This window comes from Podarcis liolepis, assembly GCF_965112155.1.
Source record: "Podarcis liolepis genome assembly, chromosome: 2".
Lineage (NCBI taxonomy): Eukaryota > Metazoa > Chordata > Lepidosauria > Squamata > Lacertidae > Podarcis > Podarcis liolepis.
Genome location: NC_139555.1, coordinates 105243159 through 105271086, shown reverse-complemented (window position 1 = coordinate 105271086; position 27928 = coordinate 105243159). Strand labels below are relative to the sequence as shown.

Here is a 27928-nt window from a genome sequence, read left to right as displayed (position 1 = left end):
AGGTAACATTTCATTAAAGAAGGACATTTTCCTTCATAGCCATCTATGACAGCTAACCTATTGTTATAGTCTCTAGTTTCTCTCCTTCACAGCACAGAGCTTAGGGCTATTGTCAAGCACTGTCTTCAAGTATATATCTGAAGGAAGTGGATTATTATTTTTTTGCCTCAGTAGTGACACGCAATAAGCCTTTAATCTATTAACAAGCAATGAAGTTGCCTGAAAGCAACTGGTCTCCTATTTAGTGGATGTTCTTAAGCACCTTGCCTTCCAGCACCATTTTTACAAAATCTTCTACAAAAACACATAGTTTTTTCTGGGCACTTAAAAAGGTTGATGTTCAACCTGGCATAAAAGCCATAACTTTAATATTTAAAGTTATTATTTCATAAATCCATTCATCTTCTCTACTACAATGGCTGTGGTGGGTAAGGATCTTGACCAGTCTTCCTCAACCTCGACCCTCCAGATGTTCTGAGACTACGATTCCCATCATCCCTGTCCACTGGTCCTGCTAGCTAGGGATCATGGGTGTTGGTAGGCCAAAAACATCTGGGGGCCGAGGTTGAGGAAGCCTGATCTTGACCATATAAAATGCTTATTTGGTCCTAAATTCACACTCTTAAGGCAGATCCAATGAGTATGGCTGTGTGACAAGATGCCGTTCTACAGCTACGGTTCTGCAGACATTCACGAGGATGTATTTTAGTGGCACATGTAACTGTATCGTAATCCTAGTCCATCTCAAAGAACATATGTTCCACTATGGCACACAGCAGTATGGAGATAGATAGATAGAGAGAGAGAGAGAGAGAGATGATAGATCAGAACCTAGCAAATGTTTTATCCCTCATGATTATAGAAATAAGTTTGAATATAAGTTGTATGACAATGTCTGCTGAAGATCAAATCTCAGTGCCAAGCCAAAGTGCCATTTTAAAGTTGTGACTATTTATTTAAGTGATTGGTTAACACACGTCACCTATTGGTATTTGATTCCTATTAAGTAAACCCCTTTCAAAGGTACTGGAACAAGCCAGGCAAGGGTTTATTTATTTATTTATTTTGTCTCAAGAGCAGTTGGCAACCCTATCTACCTGCCCTTCTGACTACCCCAAACACTGTCTGAGTACTAATCACCACATTTTAATAATACAGGTTCCTTCTCAAGAGCAGAGAATGGGCTGAAATGTCACACTGAGCATCAGGCAGACATCTTGTCCCTGATCTAACAATCCATGCTTTCCGCATATAATAGTTGCTTGGCAACCATGTAAACATGGGTGGCAAGCCCTATGCCCAGGTACCAGCTAGCTTCAGGTGGCGGCTCAAATAACTGAGGGGACAGGCCACTTTTACGTGGCTCCCCTCAGATCCTGAGGGGATGCCTAGCCCGATTGTAGGGACATGGGTGAGTTCAATGTTTGTGATAAATGCTGTCTGTGGCTGTTTGTAAGGCTTCACAAACACTTTATATTCTCGAAAAAGATGACTAAGTGTGTCTAGAAATGCTACCCTCTAATCTGGAAGTATTCCCCTCTAATCTATGGGATCTGGGATGCTTTGTATTCACTTGGGCTATATACACGCTCTACCTCTGAAGAATATCTGATGCTCATTCTTTCCTGTAAAGAATCTTGGGCACTGTGGTAAAATTCTCAGCAACGTTTAACAAATCACAGTGCCCAGAATTAATTGAGGGAGATAATGGGCTTTGGAGGTATAGTCAGTGCAAAGCTTTCCAAACTGTGTCTTATGACACATTATGTGTGTCGGCTGCAGTGTGTAGGTGTGTCACACAAATGCTCTTATAAGGGGTTAGTTTAACCTCCGGCTTGCTAGTAAAACTGAATTACTGTGCCGCGAAATGATGCACGTCTAAAAAGTGTGTGACCGTCATGGAAAGTTTGGAAAGCTCCAGTATAGTGTGTACTGAGCCTTAGTGAAAAGATAAATGCATTCTACCCTGGCTCAAGTGTTCCCTCATTTTTCTCCTTACTTCACATGTTCCAGGCCTGAGCCTTGGCAAGCCTTGGTGCAAATTAAGCCCTGCACATGAATGGAAGGTTATTAAATAAGGGGTTGAACCATAAAGAAGTCTATGGGATGAAATTAAGGGGGTTGGCTGAGGTCAGGTTAACCCTGCAAAAAATCAATTCCGATCTGTATGGGAGGGATAGTTTCTACTCAATGTCCCCATTTCCTCAGAAATGACACTCTAATGATGGGAGATTCTGTACAGCAGGATGGGTGCATGGTATGTTTAGACTCTATAATAGGACAGAAATGCTTGACTCAGATCCCACCAGTTGTTTCTGAACAGGGCCAGCAGGAAGCAGTGAGGTACTCTGGATGACTCCAACTCCCTTCTCCCCACTTGCTCCCCACTGGTCCACTACTTTTGCCACAAGAAAAGGGTTAGGGAGCAAGGCCTATGGTTGCCTGGCAACCATAGCATCCCAGGCAGGAAACAGGAGTGGCCTTAGGCATATTGATGCTAGGCCAAATATAAACATGGAAATTTCGCTCCTCCGTTAGATACATCCTGTAATCTTGAGTGTTGCCTTATGAGCTGCAAAATTCCACATTGATTTTTCCATTATTTTAGCAGCAATGGCAGCTTTTCCCTTGCTGGGAACTTAGGCTGTGTACACACCACACCTTTAAATCACAGTCAAAGCACATTTCCCCCTCAAAGAATTCTGGGCACTGTAGTTGTAACTCACTGTGGGGTAAACTACTGTGAGGAGTATGCTCTACTCTCCATCAGCTCTTGGAGACAGTCTTTGGCCTTATGTATCAATATCAAGTAGTTAAAAATTCACCCACACCTCAAATCTTTACTTCTTGCATCCTGACTTCTTAGTCTTCCTTTTGCATCTGATCTCCTATTCTTCACTCTCTACCAGTCATGAGCAGCAGAAATACACATACCAAATGCACACACCAAACGAGAGGCATAGCCATCTGCTGCCAGTGTTTTTTTTCTAATGCTGATTTAAACTCACCTACTTAAACCCACATTTCCTTGCCCTTTTCTTGATAGATAAGATGAACAAACATTCTCCCTTTTCGTTTAGCAGCATTCTAATGTATGAAAACCTTCCAAATCTTTCCTCCCCCAACTCTTTCTTTAACATTTAAGCGTTTTACATCAGTGATACTAAAGTACTTGACATTTTAAACAATGTACAACATTAGTATAATAATAATGGAAATGGTTAAAAATAAAACAATGAGAGAGAGAAAGGAGGGGGAAGCCTGGGTAGTAAATCTCCCTTGATGCATTAATCTCATTAAGGTTCAATAAATTTAATTTGATTATATAGTCTCAAAGCATTCCCAGCAATGCATGTGGATTTATATTTTCCTGTACCTTATTCCCCCAATATACAATAAAAATGATAACATTGTCAACAAAAGAATCATAATCTTGTCTTTCCCCTCTCAGTCAGATCATACTAGTCTGTTTAACCAGGCAGGCTACAATTCATACTTTGTTTAGCCAAACATGCAATCAGGCATTCTTCCGATTATAGGGAATAAAAAAAAGAATAGTGATCTGTCTGAGTGGCATCACAGTCTTAAGCAAGTCAATATACCGTATTTTTCGCTCCATAAAACACAGATTCAGGCTACCCTGAATCTTTTATTTTTCTGAATAAACTCCATAAATATATTTTGCCAGGTATTTATAATTTAGGGAAGTACTCTAATTGGAAAATTCAGAAACAAAAATAAAATTTTGGGTAAAATTTTAGAAATGTTAATTCCCCTAAGCAATATGTTTTCAACAGCAACCAGTTTTTAGTATACCTTTGACTTTAAACACCAGCTTGTCATGATTGTATTCAAATACATTATTTAGGTCTTATGATATATGCCATAATATTTAACTGGAGAATCTTACCCAGCCACTCAGATTTAGTACAGTTTATTTTATATCCAGAAACTTTGCTAAACTTGTCCTTTACATCAAGTACCAGACTAATTATATTTTCCAGACCTTTAACATATAAGACCACATCACCTGCGTACAAGCTAATTTCAAAATCTTTTTTTAAAATGATATTTATTAAGGTTTCAAAGAAAAGAATTACATGAATTGAAAAAAGAAGAAAAAGAAAGACAAAAGTAAAAATAAAATACAAAATACAAAATACAAAAAAGATAAAAAACACTTAAAAAAATACATCAGTCTTTCCATACCTTACATTCATTTCCTTGTTTCCCTGACCTCCTCACACACCCCTTTTTTGTATTCCAATTCAGTTAGTTAATTCAGCAATTTCTTTCCCTCTTTGTTTTTATCTTAGTCCTTTAACATAATATATTATAACTTTGGATTCTCACCTGTTAACAATCCATTTTTACATACACCTTTATAACATTGCTGCTTAAACTACTTAACTTCATCTGACATCATTCTAACATTCATTAATTTTGCAGTATTTCTGTAAATAGTCTTTAAATTTCTTCCAATCTTCTTCCACCGACTCTTCTCCCTGGTCTCGGATTCTGCCAGTCATTTCCGCCAATTCCATGTAGTCCATCACCTTCATCTGCCATTCTTCCAGAGTGGGTAGATCTTGTGTCTTCCAATACTTTGCAATAAGTATTCTTGCTGCTGTTGTGGCATACATAAAAAAAGTTCTGTCCTTCTTTGGCACCATTTAGCTGACCATGCCCAGGAGAAAGGCCTCTGGTTTCTTCAGAAAGGTATATTTAAATACCCTTTTCATTTCATTATAAATCATCTCCCAGAAAGTCTTAATCCTTGGGCACGTCCACCAAAGGTGAAAGAATGTACCTTCAGTTTCTTTACATTTCCAACATTTATTATTGGGCAAATGATAGATTTTTGCAAGCTTGACTGGTGTCATGTACCACCTGTATATCATTTTCATAATATTCTCTCTTAAGGCATTACATGCCGTGAATTTCATACCTGTGGTCCATGACTGTTTCCAGTCAGCCATCATTATGTTATGTCCAACATCTTGTGCCCATTTAATCATAGCCGATTTCACCGTTTCATCCTCTGTATTCCATTTCAACAGCAAGTTATACATCTTTGACACAAGCTAATTTCAAAATCTTCCTAGGCAGCTTTAACACCTGTTATCATCTGGTTAGATCTAACAATTTCTGCTAGAGGTTCAACAGATAATGCAAACAAAAGCAGGGTCAGAGGGCAACCCTGCCTTGCTTGTCTCTTTAAACAAAACCTGCAAAATGTTTTCTCCCCCCTGTTTTCTTTCTTCCTTTCTGCAAGGTATTATATACCTTTCCTACAGTTTTTCCCATAACAGCACTCTCTGTGGGTAGCACGGCTTGGAATCTATCACATGAGACACATTGCTGAGATATAGGCATCAAAGCCTACCAACCAAGGTGGATAAAAGATGGAATTGTACTTTTATTTTATAGCGGTGAGAAACTGTGACCTCAAAAATACTGCCGAGGCCTGACAATGTGCGCAGAAAAGTGGTCTTTATTTGTCTACTGCTGTTGCAACACAACACAAACCAATTTAGAACAGCTCCTCTACCTTTTGCCATAACCAGGGCAGTTAGTTCTACAATCTCAGGCTACAACACAAAATATTGAGACTCTTTTAAAAAAATATTGTCAGTTTACAGGGCCACAAAGAGAGGTTTGGATACATGCAGGCAATGCCTGATGAAAACTCAAGAGTGGGGCTGAACGTTATTTTTGACTGTCGGGGACTGAAGCTTCCATTGGTGCTGTCAGAGTAGGATTTTGGGGCAGATGTCCAGGGTCCCCATTTTATATCCTGAAACTTTGCTAAACTTGTCCTTTACATCAAGTAGCAGACTAATTATGTTTTCCTCAAAGGCCCTCAAAGGCAGCTGGCTCACCACAGTTGGAAGTTAGTGAAGTAATTTAGGTAAATTAAGGTAAAGGACCCCTGGGCGGTTAAGTCCAGTCAAAGGCGACTATGAGGTTGCGGCACTCATCTCGCTTTCAGGCCGAGGGAGCCGGCATTTGTCCACAGACAGCTTTCCGGGTCATGTGGCCAGCAGGACTAAATCGCTTCTGGCACAACGGGACACCGTGACGGAAACCAGAGCGCATGGAAATGCCATTTACCTTCCCGCCAGAGCGGTACCTATTTATCTACTTGCACTGGTGTGCTTTCAGACTGCTAGGTTGGCAGGAACTGGGACAGAGCAATGGGAGCTCACTCTGTCGCAGTGATTCGAACCGCTGACCTTCCGATTGGCAAGCCCAAGAGGCTCAGTGGTTTAGACCACAGCGCCACCCATGTCCCTAGTGAAGTAACATACATTATCCCTAAACAGGGAGAGACCCTGCGAGGTCCAGAGTCCAGATGTCTGGAGACAACAGTTACCTAAACATACCACTAGAAGCCTCAGTACGCTCTTACCTCTTCGCCCTTCAACCTACCTACAGATATTCCGATTGTCTCTCTTTATCAGGGAAAGCACCTTTTCCTGATCCCTCTCTCTGCTAAACCACCACCCTTATTTTCATATTTGGGAGATTGCCTTGTTTGAATTTGAATATGGGATTTAAATATGGGGTTCAGCTCTCTCCATGGGCAAGTTAAAGTTTTAAATGGGCAGATGCAACTTGTGTCCAAGGGACATAGACATGGATTTCACAGCCTGTACCTGCTGAGATTTACAGTACAGTGGTACCTCTGGTTACGTACTTAATTCATTCCAGAGGTCCATTCTTAACCTGAAACTGTTCTTAACCTGAAGCACCACTTTAGCTAATGGGGCCACCTCATGCCGCTGCGCGATTTCTGTTCTCATTCTGAGGTAAAGTTGTTAACCTGAGGTACTATTTCTGGGTTAGCCAAGTCTGTAACCTGAAGTGTATGTAACCCGAGGTACCACTGTATTTTGAAAAGTTGGTAAACAAATTTGTAGGATAATTATATTTTGCAGGCGTCTCTTTAACTAGAAGAATCATTGCCCTCTTGACTTTTCAATCATTGCGGGGCAGGCTAATGCAGAGTAAATTAATAATAGTGCAGAGTAAATTAATATAGTGCATGGGCAATGAAAAGACTTTAATTATATGTAATACTGAGGGGCTGCCTCATTAAGTGATCCTTGGTTTGAAAATGGGAGTGTTCTGGTAAGAACACCACTATGGCTCTCAGTGCTGGAAGCGACAACGGTAAAGAAAAATAATAGGATAGAAGGGTGGACAACTTGTAGAAACTTAATAAAACAAGAGGGAGGAGAGTATAAATTTAAAGAATTTAAGGAATTATCAGGGAAATTAACTACATGGTTAAAATATTATTTGAATGAAGTATTTAAGAAAGATAGGATATGAGGGTTTGGGGAACAAATGTCACAACTGGAGAGAGACCTGTTGGGATGTAAAGTGTTGTCTTGAGGAATGATGAGATAGAATCCACTTGCCCCCAGCGGCCCCTGCCCCGATGGTGATCAGAAAATGGCTGCCTGAGGGAAAAGTGCAGAAATCAGCTCAGCAGTTAGAAAATAGAATCTACTTGCCTCAGCAGTCCAACACCCAAAAGGTACCCTATGAGCAGAAAATGTCTCCAGAACCATCCCCCCACAACCCCCACTTTTAAGTTTGCCACAAAATGCTGTGTATACTGGCTGGTCAAGAAAGTCAGTCACAAGGAGATGAGCTACCGGTAACTGTCTGTGTTATGTACCGAAGTTCTCACCCTGGGCCAGCAGGGGGACACTGTAGATAGTTTTCACTCAGGTCCACATATGCGAATAGCGGATTGAAAGTGACGTTCAGTGATTGGATAGTTACAGAAAGTGGTTACTGTTGCATTGTAGTGGAGCTCTATATAAGCAGGCTGGCTGAACCCTTCAGTTCAGTTCTGTTCTGGCCTGTGAGTAAACAAGAGCTGTATGAAGAATCGCTGTGTCGTCTGATATGTTCACCCACAACTTAACAGTCTGGTGTCTGTTTTTAAACTTGCATAGGTCAGCTGAATATGGGCAAAAAGCCAGCACAGACTGGCAGTTGCAGACAGGACAGGAGGGGAGTGGGGAAGAGGCTAGAAAAGTTCTGTTTTTGCCTGCTATTGTAATGTCTCCCCAAAATAGGAACTGTTGAGACAGACTCCCAGAAAGAGGAACTGCTTAGGAAAGGACTCTTGTGTGGCTTGTTTGCAAAATGATGTAATCTCGCTCTGCACACGCTCTTGTACCCGTGTCTGGAAGTTGTTTGTGACACACTATAAAGGTAAAGGGACCCCTGACCATCAGGTCCAGTCATGACCGACTCTGGGGTTGCGGAGCTCATCTCGCTTTATTGGCCGAGGGAGCCAACAGACAGCTTCTGGGTCATGTGGCCAACATGACTAAGCCGCTTCTGGCAAACCAGAGCAGTGCACGGAAATGCCGTTTACCTTCCCGCCGGAGCGGTACCTATTTATCTACTTGCACTAGTATGCTTTCAAACTGCTAGGTTGGCAGGAGCAGGGACCGAGCAATGGGAGCTCACCCTGTTGCGCGGATTTGAACCACTGACCTTCTGATCGGCAAGTCCTAGGCTCTGTGGTTTAACCCACAGCGCCACCCGTGTCCCGACACACTATAAAAGTGAGCCCCAAATAGCAACCGGGGCTCAGCCTTTGAGAACGATCTCACTGATGCCAGCTGCAGCTTAATAAACCAGACCTTCCTTGAAGAACCCGGAGCCTGTCGTTACTGACTAGGACAAATTCTGCAACAGTCTAAAATGTATAAAATATTATTGGAATGGGAGACAGAGAATGAGCAAGTAAAATCCTCAGTGATACACTGGGCCATACATATGGGTCATAATATAGACATGGCAGCATGGGAACGATTGTGAAACGTGGATATAAAATTTACAGCATGTTATGGTTTAAGAGAAAATTATATGAAAATGATGTATCATTGGTATCTAGCACCGAGTAAACTGGCAAAAATGTACAAATCTAAATCAAACAAGTGTTGGAAATGTAAAGAGAAATAAGGTTCTTTTTATCATATGTGGTGGTAGTAATGATATATAATGAATTGAAAAGGATGTTTAAAATAACCTTTGTAAAAAAACAACAACCAGAAGCTTTTCTTTTGGGCATTATAGGGACAGAACTACCTAAATTGTATAGAAATTTATTTATGTATGCTACCACAGCAGCAAGAATGCTACTCGTAACTGGTCCCAAAATAGAAAGAAGCAGAAGTCCCAGCAAAGGAAGAATGGATGCAAAAACTTACGGAATATGCACAAATAGCGAAACTTACCAGAAGAATAAGAAATCAAGATAACAAACTTTTTTTTTAATAAAAGAATGGAAATGGTTTATTGAATATTTACAGAAAAATGGCAAACAGATAAAAACATTGGCAGGATTATTGTAATAACCTGCAGTTTCATAAGAGTATATATTTAAAGTAGATAATTAAATGAGCAAATCAAATGAATTTGGATCTGCAGAAGATATTAAAAAATAAATTTAAGGAACCGCAGAAAGAGGGGGAAGGAAGTCAAGCTTTGAAATGTTAAAATGATTGTAAAATTAATGAAATGTATAAACCTGGAAAGTATAAATAAAAATTAAAAAATAAAATAAAATGGGAATGTAATATCCCTCGTTTTGATGGTAAAATGTTGGCGGGTATGTAAGTAGCAGCAGTGGCGGCTAGCCCTAACTCCTCCCATATCTGCTATAGTGACTGTGCTGGACAACAGGCAACAATGGTTATAGATTCCAGCTTCCTGGCACAGAATGGTTACTTTAGTGCAGTGTTTTGACTGATTGGTTTTTAATGCAGAGTACAGTGGTACCTTGGTTCTCAAACGCCTTCGTACTCAAGCAACTTGGAACCCAAACACTGCAAACCCGGAAGTAAGTGTTCCAGTTTGCAAACTCTTTTCGGAAGCCAAACGTGCTCCGTTTTGAGTGCCACGCTTCCGTTTTGAGTGTTACGCTGAGCAGTGGCGTAGCGTGGGTTGTCAGCACCCGGGACAAGGCAAGTAATTTGCGCCCCCTAACCTGTGGATTTGCGCCCCCTAACCCGTGGATTTGCGCCCCCTAACCCTAACCCCCAGATGTTGCGCCTGGTGCGGCCGGGCCCCCCTGCACCCCCCACGCTACGCCACTGACGCTGAGGTCTTTGCTATTTATTTTGCGTTTTTGTTTTTGCGGCTTTTTCGTTGTGTTCTTGTGACTATGTGGAACCCAGTTCAGCTACTGATCGATTGATTGTATGACTGCAGTACATTGGTTATTGATTTCATTTTATGGATCAGCGGTCTCGTCAGATAGTAAAATCCACGTTAAGTTGGTGTTTTAGGGGTTGTTTTTCAAAGTCTGGAACGGATGAATCCATTTTGCATTACTTTCCATGGGAAAGCGCGCCTTGGTTTTGGAACGCTTTGGTTTTGGAACGGACTTCCGGAACGGATTAAGTTTGAGAACCAAGGAACCACTGTATACTCAGTGTCCCAGATAGCTCTTTTGTTGTAAAGGCTGGTGTAGATTATGGCTTTCCAGTCCCACGGTGATGGCTGGATGATGTTGCACACAACCAAAAATACCTTTTCAGGCAGAATGCTGTTTTGGTGAGGGCAAGAGGGCAGCCTGGAAGTGGGGCGCAGCTGGGCATTTTTTACCAGCCACATAGGCTGGCGCAGATCAGCTCAAATTGAAGCTCCCCTTATGTCTGGTCCGTGGTGATCAAGACTGTCGAAACATGACTCTCAGCCCTCCCAAATGAAGCTCTCTTGACAAGTCCTTGGCTGGCGTAACGTGGCCAAGAGTCTCGTGGGAGGCTGGCCTGCATCATCGGAGACTCGCCTGTCTGCTTCTTGCCCTCGCCTGAAAAGCCTCTTTTCTTGTCGGTAATAAGAATAATGACAAACCCCTGCGAAATCCTTTCGTAGTTGTCAGAGGCAAAGTGTGACCTTCCCGTGGCCCCTATCACGCTCGCCAGCGAGTTTGGAGAGGCGACTGGATTATGTTGCTCAATTGCTAATTAGGGGCTCCTTGTTGCCTCTCTTGCTCCAGCACGCCAACGGTTTCTATGGCAACTACAGAAGCAGATGCAGGAGCGACTTCACCCAGGAGTACCGCAAAGCAGCCCAGCCACAACCTCCTGAACTCTTCCTGAAGAGAATGAAGGTGAGTGACGGGTCATCTCCGGCCGGTCTTCGACAGGCTCCCACGGGGAAGAAGGCAAATGAAAGCCTTCATCCTTACCAGACCTCCTATCTGGTTGTTAATAGGGACAAATGGAATGAAAGAGCCGTATGGGCGTGCTGTGACTAATCTCAATTTGCACAGAGAAAGGCATGAAATATACTAGAAGTAGGCCTCAGTGCATTGCTGTGGTTAAGATCTGGGAGAGAAAGTTCTCATCTCAAGTTCAGGTATTTAACTCTTTGACCACAAGTCTTCAGCCTTTTCATACCTGAGACCCACCTTCAACCTGTGGCTACCCCTTTTTAAAAAAAATAATAAATAAAAACTTATTTATTTTCCAACTGTACACAACATTCCAAATGCGGTCACGCCATGTAGCAGCATGTGGTATTGGCAGTGGTATTGGCAGTTTTATTTTCTCAACAGCCCATCTGGCTGTTAACCAGGAAGTTGGTGGTTCAAGCCCACCCAGGGATGGCTGTGGGCAGGATCCGTGCATTGCAGGGGGTTGGACTAAATGACCCTCAGGGTCCCTTCTGTTGTAAACAAAATCTGCCCTTCTCCCCATATGGGGTATCCAAGAGCCCATACAGAGTGCTTAAGTGGGTTCCCTGTTCGGTAGGAGAAAATAACAGAGGCCAACCAGAGAATATTGAGAAGCAAAGCAGCTAGTAAGCCTGATTTTTATTAAAGCTGTTGCAACAGGGTGCTCCCCTCACACGCAGGAGAACAGAGGAGGACCCAGAAAAAAGGGGTGCCTGCCCTTATATAGACATTTTAAATTCCCTGCCCTGGAGCTCAAGACCACCCCTCCATACATACATACATACATACATACATCACAGAAGGGGTGTAACCCAAGTCCACACCCCACAAACATCATACCTACATCACAGAAAAGGCGGTCTGCAACAGAAATTTGAACGTTGTTGTTTTTCATGTCTGCCAGGTTATCTGATAATGCCTTATCTGATTGCCTTTCCCGGTAGTCTGGCCATTCCTTTGAGATGGAGATTACCCAATTCCTGAGTCAATGGGAAGGTTCCCTCACCCCCTCCCTCCTTGCAGAGAAAACATTTGGTCAGTTTGGGAGTCAAAATGGTTTCAGGACGGTCTTCCTGTGCTGCTCCAGACATGTGGCCCACATATCTATGTACAGTGGTACCTTGGGTTAAGTACTTAATTCGTTCTGGAGGTCCGTTCTTAACCTGAAACTGTTCTTAACCTGAAGCACCACTTTAGCTAATGGGGCCTCCTGCTGCTGCCGCGCCACCGGAGCACGATTTCTGTTCTTATCCTGAAGCAAAGTTCTTAACCTGAGGTACTATTTCTGGGTTAGCGGAGTCTGTAACCTGAAGCGTATGTAACCTGAAGCGTATGTAACCTGAGGTACCACTGTACGTGCTTGGCTGGCACATTTATGATCATTTATTATATATATATATATAAGACCTTAAATTTTTATTTACACTTCCAACTCCACGATTCTATGATTTTCAGTTCCCTTCCTAGTGATCGCTAGCATGGAATGTGCCTTTCCCCCCACACACTGGGTCAAGATCTTCCTGCACCACGACCCCAAGGTCTCATTTCTGATCAGTCAACTCATGAGCGTATACTGTATACGAACATGCTTCACTTTTACACTTGTTTACACTGTATTGCATTTGCCATTTTACCACCCAGTTTAGAAAGGAGCTTTTACAGCGTGGCCCTAGGTCATATCCAGAGTACTGTGATAGATATGGGATGGCAACTGATGGATCCCATCACAAAGGTTGGTGGTAGTGGTGATGGCTGTAGCTGACTCTTTCACGTGCATTTGTGTGTGTATGTGTGAAGCCTGGGATTAAAATCCTAATTCAACCTGCATAAAATTGCTTGTCCCAAACTGCCGATTTTATCCCATTTGACCCTTCGCTGACGTGGAATTAATTTGAGCTAGAACAGCAGGCAGGCTCCTGAATCCCTGGTGCTTGATTTTTCTGCATAGTGTCGCAAGAATATGTCTTCCTGTAAAGCATAATATGTCATGCTGTAAAGTAAAATGCTTTTCTGATCGGAAAAATCTATTTAGGAAGATGTGGTTATGTTTTAGTGCTTCCATTACGATCAGTTTTAGGAGGTTGTGAATATCGCACTGTTAGGACTTGTGCTAGATGCTGCTTAAAGCTTTAATAACTAAAATGCAGCTAATTGTTTGTTAATTATCTTCTTGCTGTTTTTAATAGCTGCCTTGAGCGCTTTGATAGTGAAAGATGGATATAAATTTCTCAAATAAAACAAAAATGAAAGGTAAAGCAAATTCCGTGCGCCCAAGGTTACATTAGTGGAAATTCTTCTCTATCCTCTGTTTACTGAGTAAAGGTAAAGGGACCCCTGACCATTAGGTCCAGTTGCGGACGACTCTGGGGTTGCGGCGCTCATCTCGCTTTACTGGCCGAGGGAGCCGGCATACAGGTCATGTGGCCAGCATGACTAAGCCGCTTCTGGCGAACCAGAGCAGCGCACGGAAACGCCGTTTACCTTCCCGCCAGAGGGATACCTATTTATCTACTTGCACTTTGGTGTGCTTTCGAACTGCTAGGTTGGCAGGAGCAGGGACCAAGCAATGGAAGCTCACCCCGTTGCGGGGATTCGAACCGCCGACCTTCTGATTGGCAAGCCCTAGTCCCTGTGGTTTAACCCACAGCGCCACCCACTGTGTACTCATCCTAATTTGCTTGCGAGGAGGTTAAGATGGCATTGGCTCCAGCAACCTTCCAGTCCATTTGCAGTCCAATATTTTGGGGAAACAGGTTTGTAGCACAAAGCCTCCCAGTCAGCTATAATTGTGGAACCTAAATTTGCAGGTACACGACCCGAGAACAGCTACAGTCTGGAAGAACCCTCTTGTCACCTGCTCATGAGAGGGATCCATTGTCGGTAGTTTCTTTCCTGCCTTTCGGAGGACCAGGTTGTCCTTTGTTATTGTGGTATGGAAGTGCCAGCCCTCCTCTTTATTAAATCTATCTGCTGGGATTTCGGGTAGCAGCTAAGCTCTATTTAATTGCTTTGCGATATCTCGAGCGGCATGTTGTGGATTAGGCTTCTCTTGCCCCCAAATCCTGGCACCGACAGTAGGAGACTTGGCATCTGTCCCCATTAAGCGAGGAAGACAGCTGCCTCTTAATTCTCTTCCGGGAACCCACAGCAGTTTTGACAACAGGTAAAGCTACGGCTGCTTCTCGTCCTCTGCGCCGCTGCGCCTGGAGTCCTGTCACCTCGCAGCACTGCAGAGGCAGGAAACGGAGCATCGTGTTGTGACAAGGGGCTTAGCTCATGTGACTCTGCATCTGTGCTGCTTGGATAATCTCTTTCTCTGATCCTTTCGGTTTGCAAGGGAGAACTCCCACTGCTGATTCCCAAGCCCAAGCGCTCGTCCTCAGCTTATTTCATGGAGCGGAGAAATGATATAGCTCAGTATTTTATCTGTGGGAGATCTAATCAGGGTGATCGGATGCAAAGGCAGGGGCTTGCGTTCGCTTAATAGTTCTGCCTGTTTGAGCAGGCACTTGTTTCCTGACCCCTGCAGCATTTTGGGATTACAAACTGTACCTGTTGAAAATCCCTTTCCGGCAATATTTTATTACAGTTACAAAATCCCTGACAGCTTGTGGGCTGGATATAACCCCCCAAAGCACTTTATCTGGTCTCTAGTTACCCCGTACTACATGTTAATTATGTTTTGGCAAAGTGTTTGCTAGCAGTTTCACTGGTACGGAAAATATTGTTTTCAAAAGCTGTAAGAAACCAGAGGCGGGTTTCAAAGCCCATGCTGATCGAGAGGGTCAACTTTATTTATAAAGCCTCAGCAACAATGAAGACTTGGCAAAACGCCTCTCCTACCCAACCTTGAAATTACAGGGTGGCTTTAGAGAATATAGAAGCAAAGGGTCATAATTCAGTGGCAGAGGTACATGCCTTGCATGCAGATAATCCCAGGCTCCATCTCCTCCAAATAAAAAGGTAGCAGGTTTAGAAACAACTTCTATACGAGGACCAAACTAGATGTGATATTTATCATATGGTTGCCCTGGTGCCCTTGATCTTTAAAAAAATTATAAATCGCTGGTACAGCCCATCCCCGCAAGCCAGATCAGGACTATACTGTGTGTGGAGGGGGCCTTAAACCTTTTTCCTCTGCCTTGTTCCCAATGAGAATCCAGACAACCCCATGAGCCCAGGGAGGCGAAGGGGGCAAGGCCAGGGAGAGTTTCACAGGAAAGGATGAGAAGTTGTTTGTGGATCCAGGGGAGAACAGAAAGATAGTATTGGGGGGATACAGGCAAGGGAATCACAATGTCAGAGCGACGAAAACAGGGATTCATTTTAGCAGCAGTCCTGGGTGGATTGAGCAGGCAAAGGTGAGCTATCGGAAGGTCAGAGAAAAGATTATTGCAGACTGTAATTGTTATGTACTGAAGTTCTCACCCTGGGCCAGCAGGGGAATACTGTAGATAGTTTTCACTCAGGTCCACATATGCAAATAAGGGATTGAAAGTGACGTTCAGTGATTGGATAGTTACAGAAAGTGGTTACTGTTGCGTAGTAGTGGAGCTCTATATAAGCAGGCTGGCTGAACCCTTCAGTTCAGTTCTGTTCTGGCCTGTGAATAAACAAGAGCTGTTTGAAGAATCGATGTGTTGTCTGATATGTCCACCCACAACTTAACAGTAATCACTGGGGGAGATTAACAGGAGCACGTACCAGATGTTGCATCTTCAGTGGTGCAGAACAGGCCATTCTGGCTCCAAATATGATAGGGCCAACGAGTATAATAGCCCTTGGGGTGTGGTTAGTGTGGGTGTGAGCTCACCTACTAGGTTCGCCATCTGCGCCTTGTCTCTGCTTTCTAGGCAGCAATATACAAGACACCCAGGTACTAGGATTAGTGATATCGCCCCAAACCGGTTTGAAGTCCATATCATGATATCAGTTCCATAGTTTTTTTGCGAATCATGCGAATCATGATGTGTATTAGAGCTGGGCAATATATTGTTCCAAACCAGTTTGAAGTTCATATCGTGATATTGGTTTCATAATTTTTGACCCGGCAATACATTGCAGATCATTACGTGTGTGGGTGCTGTGCAAAAAATCACAATGGGGGGAAAACCGTGAAGCAGGCCAATGCCTGTACATAGCTCCATCCTTATTTCAGACATTGTGATATATTGGTGTATCACGATGTTTAGCTGGTGATATATCGCGATGTTGAAAAACCAGATCCAGCCCAGCCCTACCAGGTACCTCACAAGAGGGTTATTTATTGCTGCCATTCATGAGAAGACATTTGCTTCTGAAGAACCACATGGTGCAGCCTCCAGTCGAAGGCCTGCACTAGGAGAGAGACCCTTCCTCCAAAAAGAAACTAAAATTTGTAGCCAGTATAATGTACAGGCACCTATACACACTGTACTTCACAGTGAGGGGCTAGCTAGTACCTTATACACTAGCTTTCAGCATGATTCAGAAAGACATGGAGCATCAGCGAGGTATAGGCAGTGCATTACAAAATGCAGGAGAGCAATTCTGGCTTCAGCTTGTAAAACAGAGAAATTCCCTCTAGCTGGACTGACTGAGATTAGTTGTGAGGGAGAATTTGCTCTAAAAGAGCCAGCACCTCACAAACACTTTTAGGCAGCCTATAAATGTCGGCTTATAACAATCAAGAGACCTGTAGCAAAATATGTGCTTGGCTACTTCGATAGGATAAGTACAACCTGTGCATCTTCAGCTCCTTGGCTTGACCGCCCTGTTGGCTCCTAGGGATGCGCAGGGATGCCAGCTAAGGCAACAGAATAAGCTCCTGGAGGATGCAAAACTGATCTCCAGCTGCCAACTTGCAAGAGCTTTTCAGACATCAGTGAATGGCACAATTGACTCCCTTAGAATGATTCCTCCTGATGAAATTCGTCTGCTAACAAAGCATCCCTTGAAGCTGACATCTGCACCGAGAACACAAGAGCATCTCCCATTTTGTCATATGCTGGGGAGCTCTGGATTCAAGAGAGGAAAGGGGCTTAGCCCAGCGCTTTGCAGGATAAGGCCCCACGGGTGTACACTCTGATAATGTGGGGGGGGGGCAAGAGCACTCCTCATGAGACACAGAGCAGGTACAGAGTGACAAACACACCACAGCACCTGAAGCCCTGCCATCGGTCAGCCGGGGTTGAAAAAGGGAGCGATTTTGTTTATTCTATTGCTGTGCCAGCTCTGCTTCCCACAAAGACCAAAGTGTCTGGCACTCCCATCTCTAGATGCCCCAGTTACAGGTTCCCTGCTGCTTACCACCAGAGAGAGGATCACCAGTGATAGTTCACTCCCCACTTGAGTAGAGGTTGGACCTTCTGCGAGGACCGCAAGCCTAAGACTAGGCCTTGTATGTCTAGGAATAGAACAGTGTGTTTTCTTTTGTTTTTCATTATATTTTATTTTGAAAACAAATACTGTGAAATCACTAATTAAGAGAAAAGGGGGGAATCAAACTCACTAATTCCTGTTTTTTTTTTGGTATATCAACATGGGTGGGCTTATGAGATAGAGTGAAAACAAAAAGGCTGTGTAGAGACTCACTGGTTGTGGGTATTTGGATAAGTTATGTATCTATGAGTCATTTCTTGTTTCTTGGTGGAAGCTGTGGAACAGGCAACTGACGCTTTTATTCTTCACTCTCTACCAGTCCTGAGCAGCAGAAATATACGTACCAAATGCAGCACATCAAGCAAAAGGCATAGCCAATTGGCTGCTGCTAGGGTGGAACAGTTGTGGAACAATCAATTGACCCTTTTTAGATCCAAGGGGCCTTATAGAAAGAATCCTAGAGGCTTCAACGTAGGATAGACTGAAGCCCAAATTCCAGTTTCCTTGGCCAAGACATTGCTGTTTACCTGAATGCATACTGGAAGGTACTCTGTACAATAAAACACACACACACGTGCACAATAAAAAAAACACACACGTGCAATATTTATTCTATTTTACCACCTTTGTATCAAACCCTTCTGTAAAGGATTTCAGGGATTTTCTTTTGTGCAGAGATTTACCCAATTTTCTCCTCACAACAATTCTGTGAGGTACAAAATGGTAAGAAAGCGTGACTGGCTGAAGGTAGTTCAGCAAGCTTCGTGAATTGTGACTGAGTGGGGGTTCCATTCCAAGTCTTCCCCAGTCTGCCCAGTATGGTATGTACTGGATAGGGATAGCTTGACCACACTTGTCCATGCATGAGTAACATCATGGTTGGATTACTGCAATGTGGGGCTATCCTTGAGATTGGTCCGGAGGCTGCAGCTACTGCAAGGTAAAGGATCCCTGAATGGTTAAGTCCAGTGACCAGGCTGCTTGTGGGGCAAACTACTGCCAGTATATAATACAGTGGTACCTCGGGTTAAGAACTTAATTCATTCTGGAGGTCCGTTCTTAACCTGAAACTGTTCTTAACCTGAAGCACCACTTTAGCTAATGGGGCCTCCCGCTGCTGCCGCACCGCTACCATGTGATTTCTGTTCTCATCCTGAAGCAAAGTTCTTAACCCGAGGTACTATTTCTGGGTTAGCGGAGTCTGTAACCTGAAGTGTCTGTAACCTGAGGTACCACTGTACGCAGTGGCATAGCGTGGGGGGTGCAGGGGGGGCCGGCCACACCGGGTGCAACATCTGGGGGTTAGGGTTAGGGGGCGCAAATTACTTGCCTTGCCCCGGGTGCTGACAACCCACGCTACGCTACTGACTGTACGTTGTTTGTAGGATTTTTACCAGCTGCGAATCTGCCACCCATAAGGCCCTATATTATCTCAGGACCAGGTTGTGGAGAAGCGAGGGTGCTCAGGAGAGCCTTTCACACTGACTTGCTTGCCCAGCTGCAACTCAGCAGCTCTGCAGGGCTGCCAGTTGAGTCTTAATCTAAGGTAGCTGCTGCCATTATCCTCCCACTTATTTCTTGCAGCCAGGGTGCACCTGGGGCGCACCAAAATTTTGTTGTTTTTCTTAAGGCTTCAAGCCAGTACAGCTGCACTCATTGGCTCAACCTACACACAAACTTGCTGGGGAAAGCAAGGCTAGCTTCTAGCTGCCTTTGCCCAACCCAAGATCAAAGCAGCTTGCTCATTACCCTGGCAGTTCCCCACCCCCCATAACTTCCCAAAGCCCAGGAACTCTGAGATCAACTCACCTCGTGTTTCACAAGCAGTTCCCTTACACGCTACTGTACTCAGTGTGTAAAGGCAGCCCACATTTCGCAAGTCTTTCCCAGGTCTCAGAAAAAAATGGGTTGGTATCTTACAACTCTGATCTAAACAGTAGCCTGGATTCCAGAATCCCGAGGCTTGCAATTGCAGAGTTTTATGGCCTAGTTGTGAAACTTTACTAGAAAGAAAAGGTAGGGGAGAACCAGGCAGAGGGTGAAAACAGAATACAAAGCAAACCAGAACACTGTGGCTCTAAAACTGGGCTAATCCTACCCTACCGACTACAGCAGCTTTTCTCAGCCTTGGGTCCCCAGTCGTCTTGAACTACAGCACCCGAAATCCATAGCTTCCCAGTACGAATCCCTCTCCTTTGGGCCAAATTTGCCCTCACCTGGTGCTTGAAAGCAGATCCCATCTTTACTCCCCTGGTACAACTGCAGGGTGTGGCGTTTGGCAGGGAGCCGTGGGCTAATCTTGCTTGTGCCCTTTTCCAGGAAACCCCTTCAAAGCACATATTCTCTAAGCACGACAACAGGCACGCCTTCCCAGGATCAGCTACATATTTTGAGAACGTGAGTGTGATTGGTTTCGGGGGGGGGGGGTGCGGGAGTGTGGGGGCGGGGAAGGTTTTTTTTGTCCTTTTCCTCTTATGCAGCGATAGAGCCGGTAGAGAAGTTAATCAGAGGAGTGCTTGATTAGAGACACCGGTTTCATTCCTAATGTGATTAGCTCTCCCTTGGCAGGCTCCAGGGCTCCCTCAAGAACTGATGACACCAACCGACTGCCTCTGCAAAAGCACTAGTTAAGTGCTCTTAGCTGCACGAGGCTTTGCCTTACACGTCTAGTGGGTGCCTGATACACACGAGCATTCAGGTCAGGTGCCGCAGGAACAGGACAGAGCTGGGCAAGGGTTAGGCTCAGCACTGAAGTGCTCCATACCGCATCAGGTCCCTTACCTTTTCCTCCCCGACCTGGCCACAGTGATCCATGTGACGGTCACCTCCAGGCTTGACTACTGTAATTCGCTCTACGCGGGGCTCCCCTTGAAGCTGTCCCAGAAACTCCAGCGGGTGCAGAATGCTGCAGCGAGGCTCCTCACGGGGTCTCTGCCATGGGAGCATATTCACCCAGTGCTTTTCCAGCTGCACTGGCTCCCGGTGGAGTACAGGGTCAGATTTAAGGTGCTGCTTTTGACCTTTAAAGCCCTTCACAGCCTAGGACCCTCGTACCTACGGGACCGCCTCTCCTGGTATGCCCCATGGAGGCAACACCCTAGAGCAGTGTTTCCCAACTTTTTTTGGGCAAAGGCACACTTGTTTCATGAAAAAAATCTCAAGGCACACCACCATTACAGCCCCGTGACGTCAGCGCGCAGCGTCACGCCGGGAGGGACATGAATTGCTAGCAAATTACATGATCACCTCCTTGAGGGCTGGCTCATCTTCTCCGAAGGCAGAACCCCATTAATTAACAGGACAGACTCACACCATAGCCAAGACGAGGGGGGAAAACCTCAGTCATGCACAGTCATGCACATGTGGGGGCTAAATGAAGACGAAGACCGGGCAGAGAGGAGGGTTCAAATCACCCCACCTGGCCAGGACAGTCCCTGGGTGCTCCCTTGGGCCACTCGCCTGACCCACCTCGCAGGGCTGTTGTTGCGAGGATAACACGGGGAGAACCACGCGCGCCCCCGGGAGCTCCTTGGAGAAAGCGGGCGATGAATGCAATGCACGAAATATATGAGAGGCGACCAGGTTTTGCAGGTGAGGGGCCCCCGCCAGCCTCCGCTTCCAACACCCGGCGCAACGACGCCGAAGTTTCCCCCCGGGCTCGGCTCGGGGAGCAGCGCTGCTCCCCCCGGCTCCCCTTCGCCCTCCCGGCTCTCTCTGCCGCCCACTGGGGACCCCCCTCACCTGCCAAGTCCGGAGCGCCGGTGGAAGTTGCATGCATGCATGCAGGGCGCCGCGTTGCCATTGCATTGCACTGCACTCCATGCAACGCCTGCATGCATGCATTGCCTTGCGCGCCCGCCAAGGGGTCTCCCCGCGGTCCGATGCGTCCCCTCCGGCGCGGATGCAGCATTGCAAAAATAAACCCCCCCCGACGCAGCCCTACCTGGGGGGCAGCCTCCGCCTCTGCCGCTCCGCCTCCACAGGGATCCCCGGGCTCCATCCTGCCGCCCGATCTCCGCGGGGGCGCAGGCAGGCTGCGTGGGGTCTGCGCGGAAGAGCCCCTGCCCGCCCGGCCGCCGCCGCTGCGCTCATTCCATGGCCGGGAGAAGAGCGCTTCAAACAAAACGCCCGGCCCCCCAGGCCACGCTGGGAAACGTAGTTTGCGCACCCCGCGTGGGCGCGGAGCCCAAGGGCGAGGGGACTACGGATCCCGGCAGCCCGCGCGCCGGGGACGGAGGGGGAGAGGCCGGGTGCAGGGATGGAGGGACGGGTGGGCGAGCGAGTGAGTGAGTGGCAGCCGCCAAGCCTTGGCCGAGAGCCAGGAAGGGCCTCCCCGGAGGAGGAGGAGGAGGAGGGAGGCGCAGAGCGGGAGGGAGGGAGGGAACCCCAGGGGTCATCTAGTGACGGCGCCCCAACCGAAAATTTGACTTTTTTTTAAAAAAAAAAATCTTTCGAATTTTTTAATTTTTCCCGCGGCACACCAGGCAACATCTCGCGGCACACTAGTGTGCCGCGGAACAGTGGTTGGGAAACACTGCCCTAGAGGTCCCAGGCCCTAAGGAAGTCAGATTAGCCTCAACCAGAGCCATGGCCTTCTCAACACTGGCTCCAGCCTGGTGGAACGCTCTGTCTCATGAGACCAGGGCCCTGCGGGATCTGATTTCTTTCCGCAGGGCCTGTAAGACAGAGTTGTTCCACCTGGCCTTTGGCTTAGAATCAGTTTGATTCCCTCCCCCTCTTTCTTTTTCCTTTCTCCTCCTGTGAAGAGGCTGCATCCTAATGTTTTAATGTTGTATTTTAATCTTTTTTTTAAATTGTATTTTAATCAACTTGTTTTTATTATTGGTTGTTAGCTGCCCTGAGCCCGGTCTTGGCTGGGGAGGGCGGGGTATAAATAAAATTTATTATTATTATTATTATTATTATTATTATTATTATTATTATTATTATTATCATCCTTTGTTAAGGCAGGTGTGCTCCGTAAGATTCCTCCCTGGCGTTGGGAGGGAAAGTCGACTAAGCTTGAACTCAAAGGTTAATATAGCGAAACTACGTTTTCTGAAACAATATGAGAACCAAAGCATAGCCATCCTTTGAAATTTGCACATTCGAATTTTGCAGCACAGTTCTCCAGCCAACTAATGTGTAGGGGGGAAATGCATATATTCGTGAGAATAGCATACAAAATGCGTTAGGATAAACTGGTTGCAAAAATGTGTATATTAGTAAAAGAAAAACCCTGCACGGAATGTGTTTATCAGGAGGAATTTGCACCAGAATGCCAAATAATTGCAATTTGTGGCATACTGGCTAACTTGTGGGTTACTATATGCAGGATCAAGTACTGAGGGCAGGAGTTTCAGCTTGGGGTGAAGACAGATTAAATTTTTAAAAAGCAATCGCAGAGTTGTGAACCCTTCTTCAAAACTTTTGTGAGAGACGCCAAGCACTTGATCAGTCGCCTATTTTGTCCCTCGATTCCAAGGTAGTTCAACCGTCACTAGTTTCGATTAAATGTGGCAAGGGTTTCCTCCAGTGCCCTTCCCTGCTCTCAGAATATCGCACCTGTCTTCCACCCTTGGTAACCTCCTGGCTTCTTCTGGTTCTGCGTTTAAAATGGTGTGCTAGGTGACTCCTTTCACAGTGCGGGTGTGAACCGTCTGGTCATTGTTTCCCGGCAGGGTTTAGGAAGGAGGCGAATAGAGGGAAGCCTTCCCAACACCAAGAACTTAATTGACTGGGTTCCCTTGAAGGAGGAGTTAAGACGTGAGAGACCCCTCATCTCAAGCTACCAGTATGACTTCCACTCCAGAGAAAAGGTCCCCCAGGTGTTAGTTCATCACTCCCACAGGCAAGGGCAGCCCCTGCAACGCACACCCAGCACCACCTACCAGCACACTTACCGGAGCTACTCTTTGTATGAACCCATCCTCAGGACATTCAAGCGTGAGGTGGTGAAAGATGCTGAGCCCACCAAGCCTGTCTCCAGTGAGCCCACCGCCCCTGTCTCCAGTGAGCCCGCCACCGTTCCAGGCTCGTGTGAGCCCACCGCAACAGATACCAGCAAGACCCCAGAAGCCTTTGCTCCAGGACCCATTTATGTGCGCCCTGGCACCCACAGGCCAACCCGGTGGACTGTCTCAGACTGTTTGCACTGGCACAATTGCTGATCACACGCGGGAGTTTCTCCGTTATCTGCAAGAACAGTTAAATGCTCCTTTGTACAAGGTGAAATATGGGGAAAAAATAAAATAAAATCTTGCTGGACTGTGACACAAGCGGATGCTACGGGTTTTGCATGCCCTTTATTTCCCCTCTGCCAGGAAACCTTTTGCCACAAAACTCTTGATTTTGGCCACGGAGTTGTTTTGCCAGGCAGGAGAGTTGTGCGGAGGTATGCTTGTTTAATTCTACTGTTTTGTTTTCAAGACTAAGCACAAAGGGTTGTTTTGTAGGGACGAATAGGCACCAAACACGGGAGCCCCAGAGGGGGAAGGCTCAGAGCCCGGGGATTGGTGGGGAACACTGAAGAGAGATCAGAGGTAGAAGGTATGGGCGGAGGGGGGACTGGTTAGATGCTGAAGAAGTAACAGGCTTTAGTGAGCAAGGAGAGCCTGTGACAGGGAGCAGCTTAGACTCAGAGGCTGAAGCAGAAGCGGGGAGGGCAAGAGGCTGCAGGAGAATCCCAGGAGTATGACAAGCTCCCCTTCCTGCTTGTCTCCAAGGTCACACAGGCCAATGCACAGGGCTGAACAGAGATTGCAGGTGGGCCGCTACAGTTTGAGGCTGCTTGGACAATGTCCGGTTAGAGGAGGAGACTGGCTGGATGACGAGAAGCGGCAGGAGGCACCAGCTGGCAAACCCCCTAGGGAAGCCTCAGAGGAGGAAGGTTCAGGGCACCGGAAATGGTGGTGGGACACTGAGGACAGGTCAGAAAATGAAGGAATGGTTGGCTGCTTTAAAAAAAAAGCAACAGGCATGAGCGAGAGGGCAGAAAGCAGTTCAGACTCAGCACATGAAGCTTCTCAGGAGCTTGTTAATTCAACTCCCTCCCCCCCCTTTCTCCAAGAACATGCATGTGGCTGAACCATGAGCAAGAGTTCGCTCTTGCCTTAGTGTACACCAACGTGGGCAACCTCCGGAAGAGGAGGGGATCTTAGGGGGAAATGGGAAACAGGAACTGTCAGTCCTGGCAACTGTGCTATGGAAGCTGGCCCTGCCTCGAGGCTTCTCTGCGTTGTTTGCTGTTTTCTTGAAGAAAGAATTAAACTTCCTGCTCCTCTCTGCGTTTGAGTGCTGAGCTGCATCTGACAGACTGTGAGAACTGGGGAGAAGTAAAGCTGCTGTTGGGCCTTAACAACTTTGTCCAACGTGAGCTTTAAATCTGCCTTTTGGCACTCTTTCTCCCTCTCACCTATGTCGATGCTTGACAACCTGCTAGCAATTGATCTTACAATGACTGCTTACCACCAGCAGCAGCAGCTAAGAGTTAAGTGCAGACAGCAGCTTAGGCACATGGAGCACATCTCGGAACAAGACCCATTTTTAGGAGACAGAAAGCCAGGAGAGAAAAAATCCACTGGTTTTATTGGCATGAGGTGCTACACCACCTCCTAGGCACTGGGCTAGAGGGCACCTTATGTGCTACATGAGACACAGACCAAGTTAGGAACACACAAGAGGGTGTCGTGGCTGCACCCAGCCTTCCTGGAGTCAACTCAGCTGTGCAGCGTAAAAGACATCAGCGCAAGGATAGCAATGGCAACTCAAAAGCAGAAACATTGGAGTGCCTGCTCCTCTTTGTGCCTACACCTTCCACCGCTCCTCCCCAGAGCCTGCTGAGGAAACCTTGCTGTCCTTCGGAGTTAAAGGCCAGACCCACGCAGCCCAATGAACATGGCAAGAACGCAGGTGGAGCTGTGTCTTGGGCTGTATGGCTGCTTCACTGCTGCGTTCGTCTCCCAGGCTCAACTTTGCGTGTCATCGCTCGCCCTTTTACCGGCAGCCTTAACAGCGGTGCAGTAGAACGTGAGCTGTCAATATAGCACTACCGATATCCGTTATACATGGCGAGTTTACGAAGTAGCATAAGCAAAGAGGGAGGAAAGGGGAGGGGAGGCCTGTGCCCCAGAGAGCTTACAATCTAAAGTTCAACAGCGGGACAGACAATGAAAGGGGAGGGTGCTGAATGGAGCGTTCTGGTTGGCCATCGCTCTGCTGCTTCAACCTGAGCATGGCGCAGCCCATATTCTCGCCACGTTCCTTTGGAGTCGGAAGGCTGCGCGCAATGAAGAAGCCATGGCTGGGAAGCAGGGGACCTTCTGCGCCTGCTGTGGCACTGAGAAAGTGAGCTCCGCTTAGTAGATCTCGCTTCGGCTGGCTGGGTGTGCTGCTAAGGCGCTTCGCCTGTGCCCTGCTGACAGTGCAGGGCTGCCCCAGTCTCTGAGCTACTACTCTATGCTTTGCAAAGATGAAATGAGCTACTTGGAGAACAGCAAAGGGAAAGGTCGCTGCTGCAGGGCGCCACGCCGGCAACGGAGCACATGCTCTCCTCCCTGCTCCCTTGTACGGATGTCCCGTCGTCGTCAGGCACTTTAGTCCTCTCGGCTTGTATTGGCAGAAGAAATCTCTCCGCCGGCAAGCATCGCTCAGACGTCTTCCTGAAGGCACAGGGCCTCCACGGCGCTGCTGGGACCCTGGGCCACCCCTCCGATCACAAAGAGCAGGTTGGCAGCCTCCAAGCTGGAACAGGAGCAGCGGCCGGTGGGCATGGGCGGCAAGGGCTCCCATTTCTTCCTCGCCAAGTTAAATCCTTCCACGGACCCAAGAGCACTTGACTGGTTCCCTGAAAAGGGGGGGGGGGAGAGAGGCGGATCCATGAGCCAAGCGGTAGTTGGTGTCAGCAATTGCAAAAAATAAAAAATCTGGCATATCTACTGACTTCACTAGTACAAGAGTACACTATGGCTGAGCCAAGCTCCAAGGCAAACATCTCCCATGAACAACAATGGCACACCCTGCTGCAGCAGGAACGAAAGGTTTCGTTTACAGGCCAAGGGGATGTTTATGAAAGGCAGGGATTTGGAACTCAAACTGACGCCAGAAACAGTGCAAACGGATCCTGGCATGCTTTCTCACAGCAGGCCTCTTTGCCAGCATCCCAGGACTGCCAGCTACACCGAGAGGGTGTGAATGAAAGCCAGACACCCAATGCTGAAAGCATTCAGACGGCACATTTTCAGGTAATTGCTGCCTCTAACTCTCATTCATTTCAAAGACAACCTTGTTGGAGTTTTGCAGTTTAACTTTTATGCCTTCTTTATTATTGTATTTGGTGAGGACATCTAGGGTAGTGTTTAAGAAAGGCAAGGAAGTTGACAGAAAGAGGAGGTTTCTGCAAAAAACAGAGGTCGCTAAAGGCACTCTCTCCCCATGCCCAGTCTCAGTGACATGTAGCAAAGCATTTAGCCCAGAGATGGGGAATCTTTGGCCTTCCCAATGGTGTTCCCAGCCAGCACGGCCCATTGTCAAGGGATGATAGGATTTGTAGTCCAACAATATCTAAAAGGCAATATTTCCCATGCTTGAAACGGATCCTAAGGCATATATATGCAGCATATATTTCCACTGAGAAAATGGCATGCAAAACTTACCGGTATCTAAGAAGATGAGTGAATCAGTGGCTGCCCTAATAGTTTGTGCAAGAGGTGGAGGAGGAGCAAACTGCAGCAATGCAGAGGAAAGACCTACAAGATTCAGTGCAGAAGGAAGGGAAGGCTCAACCCCCTGTATTTGCTCCTGCTGTAATGCCTGTCCCACTCATTCATGTTAGGTAGCAACATGGCCCCCCAACACATCCTTCCAAAGGCGTTTGGTTCTAGATATGTGTTCCTGACACAAATTGCAAAAATGGAAAACTGCCACCTTCTCCCTCACTTTGATTCTATCTACCAAAAGGCAGTTATCCTGTGTTTAGGGACAACTCAATTCCTGTTCATGTAATGGGCTAGTTCGCACATCACAGTAAGCCAAACTGAACTGCTCACATTGTTCCTATTTTGCCTTGCCCGGCCTGGAACAAAGAGCAACCAACCACAAGCCTTGCCTTAGTGTGACATGTGAACCAGCGCTCATGCGGTGTGCTCTATCATTTGTGTGCTGTTTCTCCCCCCGGTGAGCTGTGGCTTACGGCTAACAATGGTATGTGAAATGGGTTGGGTTAACTGCTGCCAAAATGGTAGCTTGCAGGGGAGGGAATACCTGAAAACCCTGTGCACACCGATGTAGTTGTACGAGAACTGTATTAGCCTTGATGTTCAGAAGCAGAGTCAATACCCTGGTTTCCAGACGCAG

The 27928-nt window shown here is 46.4% G+C and overlaps 2 protein-coding genes and 1 long non-coding RNA gene across 10 annotated transcripts in view; 1 reads left to right on the top strand and 2 right to left on the bottom strand.

Moving 5' to 3' along the window:
* The first annotated feature begins 1250 nt into the window (after window positions 1-1250).
* Window positions 1251-23853, top strand: CIMIP7 (ciliary microtubule inner protein 7). 2 transcript variants are annotated; one of them, XM_083493476.1, is made up of 4 exons: window positions 1251-1411; window positions 11036-11149; window positions 19895-19972; window positions 23257-23853. In XM_083493476.1, exons 1-4 carry the CDS (start codon window positions 1385-1387, stop codon window positions 23743-23745), a joined length of 708 nt encoding a protein of 235 aa, XP_083349602.1. In that variant the 5' UTR covers window positions 1251-1384; the 3' UTR covers window positions 23746-23853. The 2 variants fall into 2 exon arrangements, with proteins under 2 accessions (XP_083349602.1, XP_083349603.1); XM_083493477.1 differs by lacking the exon at window positions 1251-1411 and adding an exon at window positions 11254-11397.
* LOC310702152 lies at window positions 13199-19919 on the bottom strand. The gene is made up of 3 exons (XR_014523300.1): window positions 19792-19919; window positions 17504-17600; window positions 13199-15818 (listed from the first exon to the last, which is right to left on the bottom strand). It is a non-coding gene; the product is annotated as an uncharacterized lncRNA (long non-coding RNA).
* Window positions 23854-25145: 1292 nt separating the features above from the next.
* Window positions 25146-27928, bottom strand: part of KLHDC8B (kelch domain containing 8B) — a 42913-nt gene continuing 40130 nt past the window's right edge. For all 7 annotated transcript variants that reach the window (XM_083493159.1, XM_083493158.1, XM_083493162.1 and 4 more), the window contains exon 7: window positions 25146-26420. In XM_083493159.1, the coding sequence (XP_083349285.1) occupies window positions 26224-26420 (197 nt within the window). In that variant the 3' untranslated portion in view covers window positions 25146-26223. The remainder of the gene's footprint in view (window positions 26421-27928) is intronic.

Bases quoted from the DNA above. Each gene is read 5' to 3' on its own strand.
- CIMIP7 (XM_083493476.1), top strand. From the start codon at position 1,385: ATGCCTAGCCCGATTGTAGGGACATGG. The intron at 1,412-11,035 runs GTGAGTTCAATG...CTCTTGCTCCAG, and splicing joins GCCCGATTGTAGGGACATGG to CACGCCAACGGTTTCTATGG. The intron at 11,150-19,894 runs GTGAGTGACGGG...GCCCTTTTCCAG, and splicing joins TCTTCCTGAAGAGAATGAAG to GAAACCCCTTCAAAGCACAT.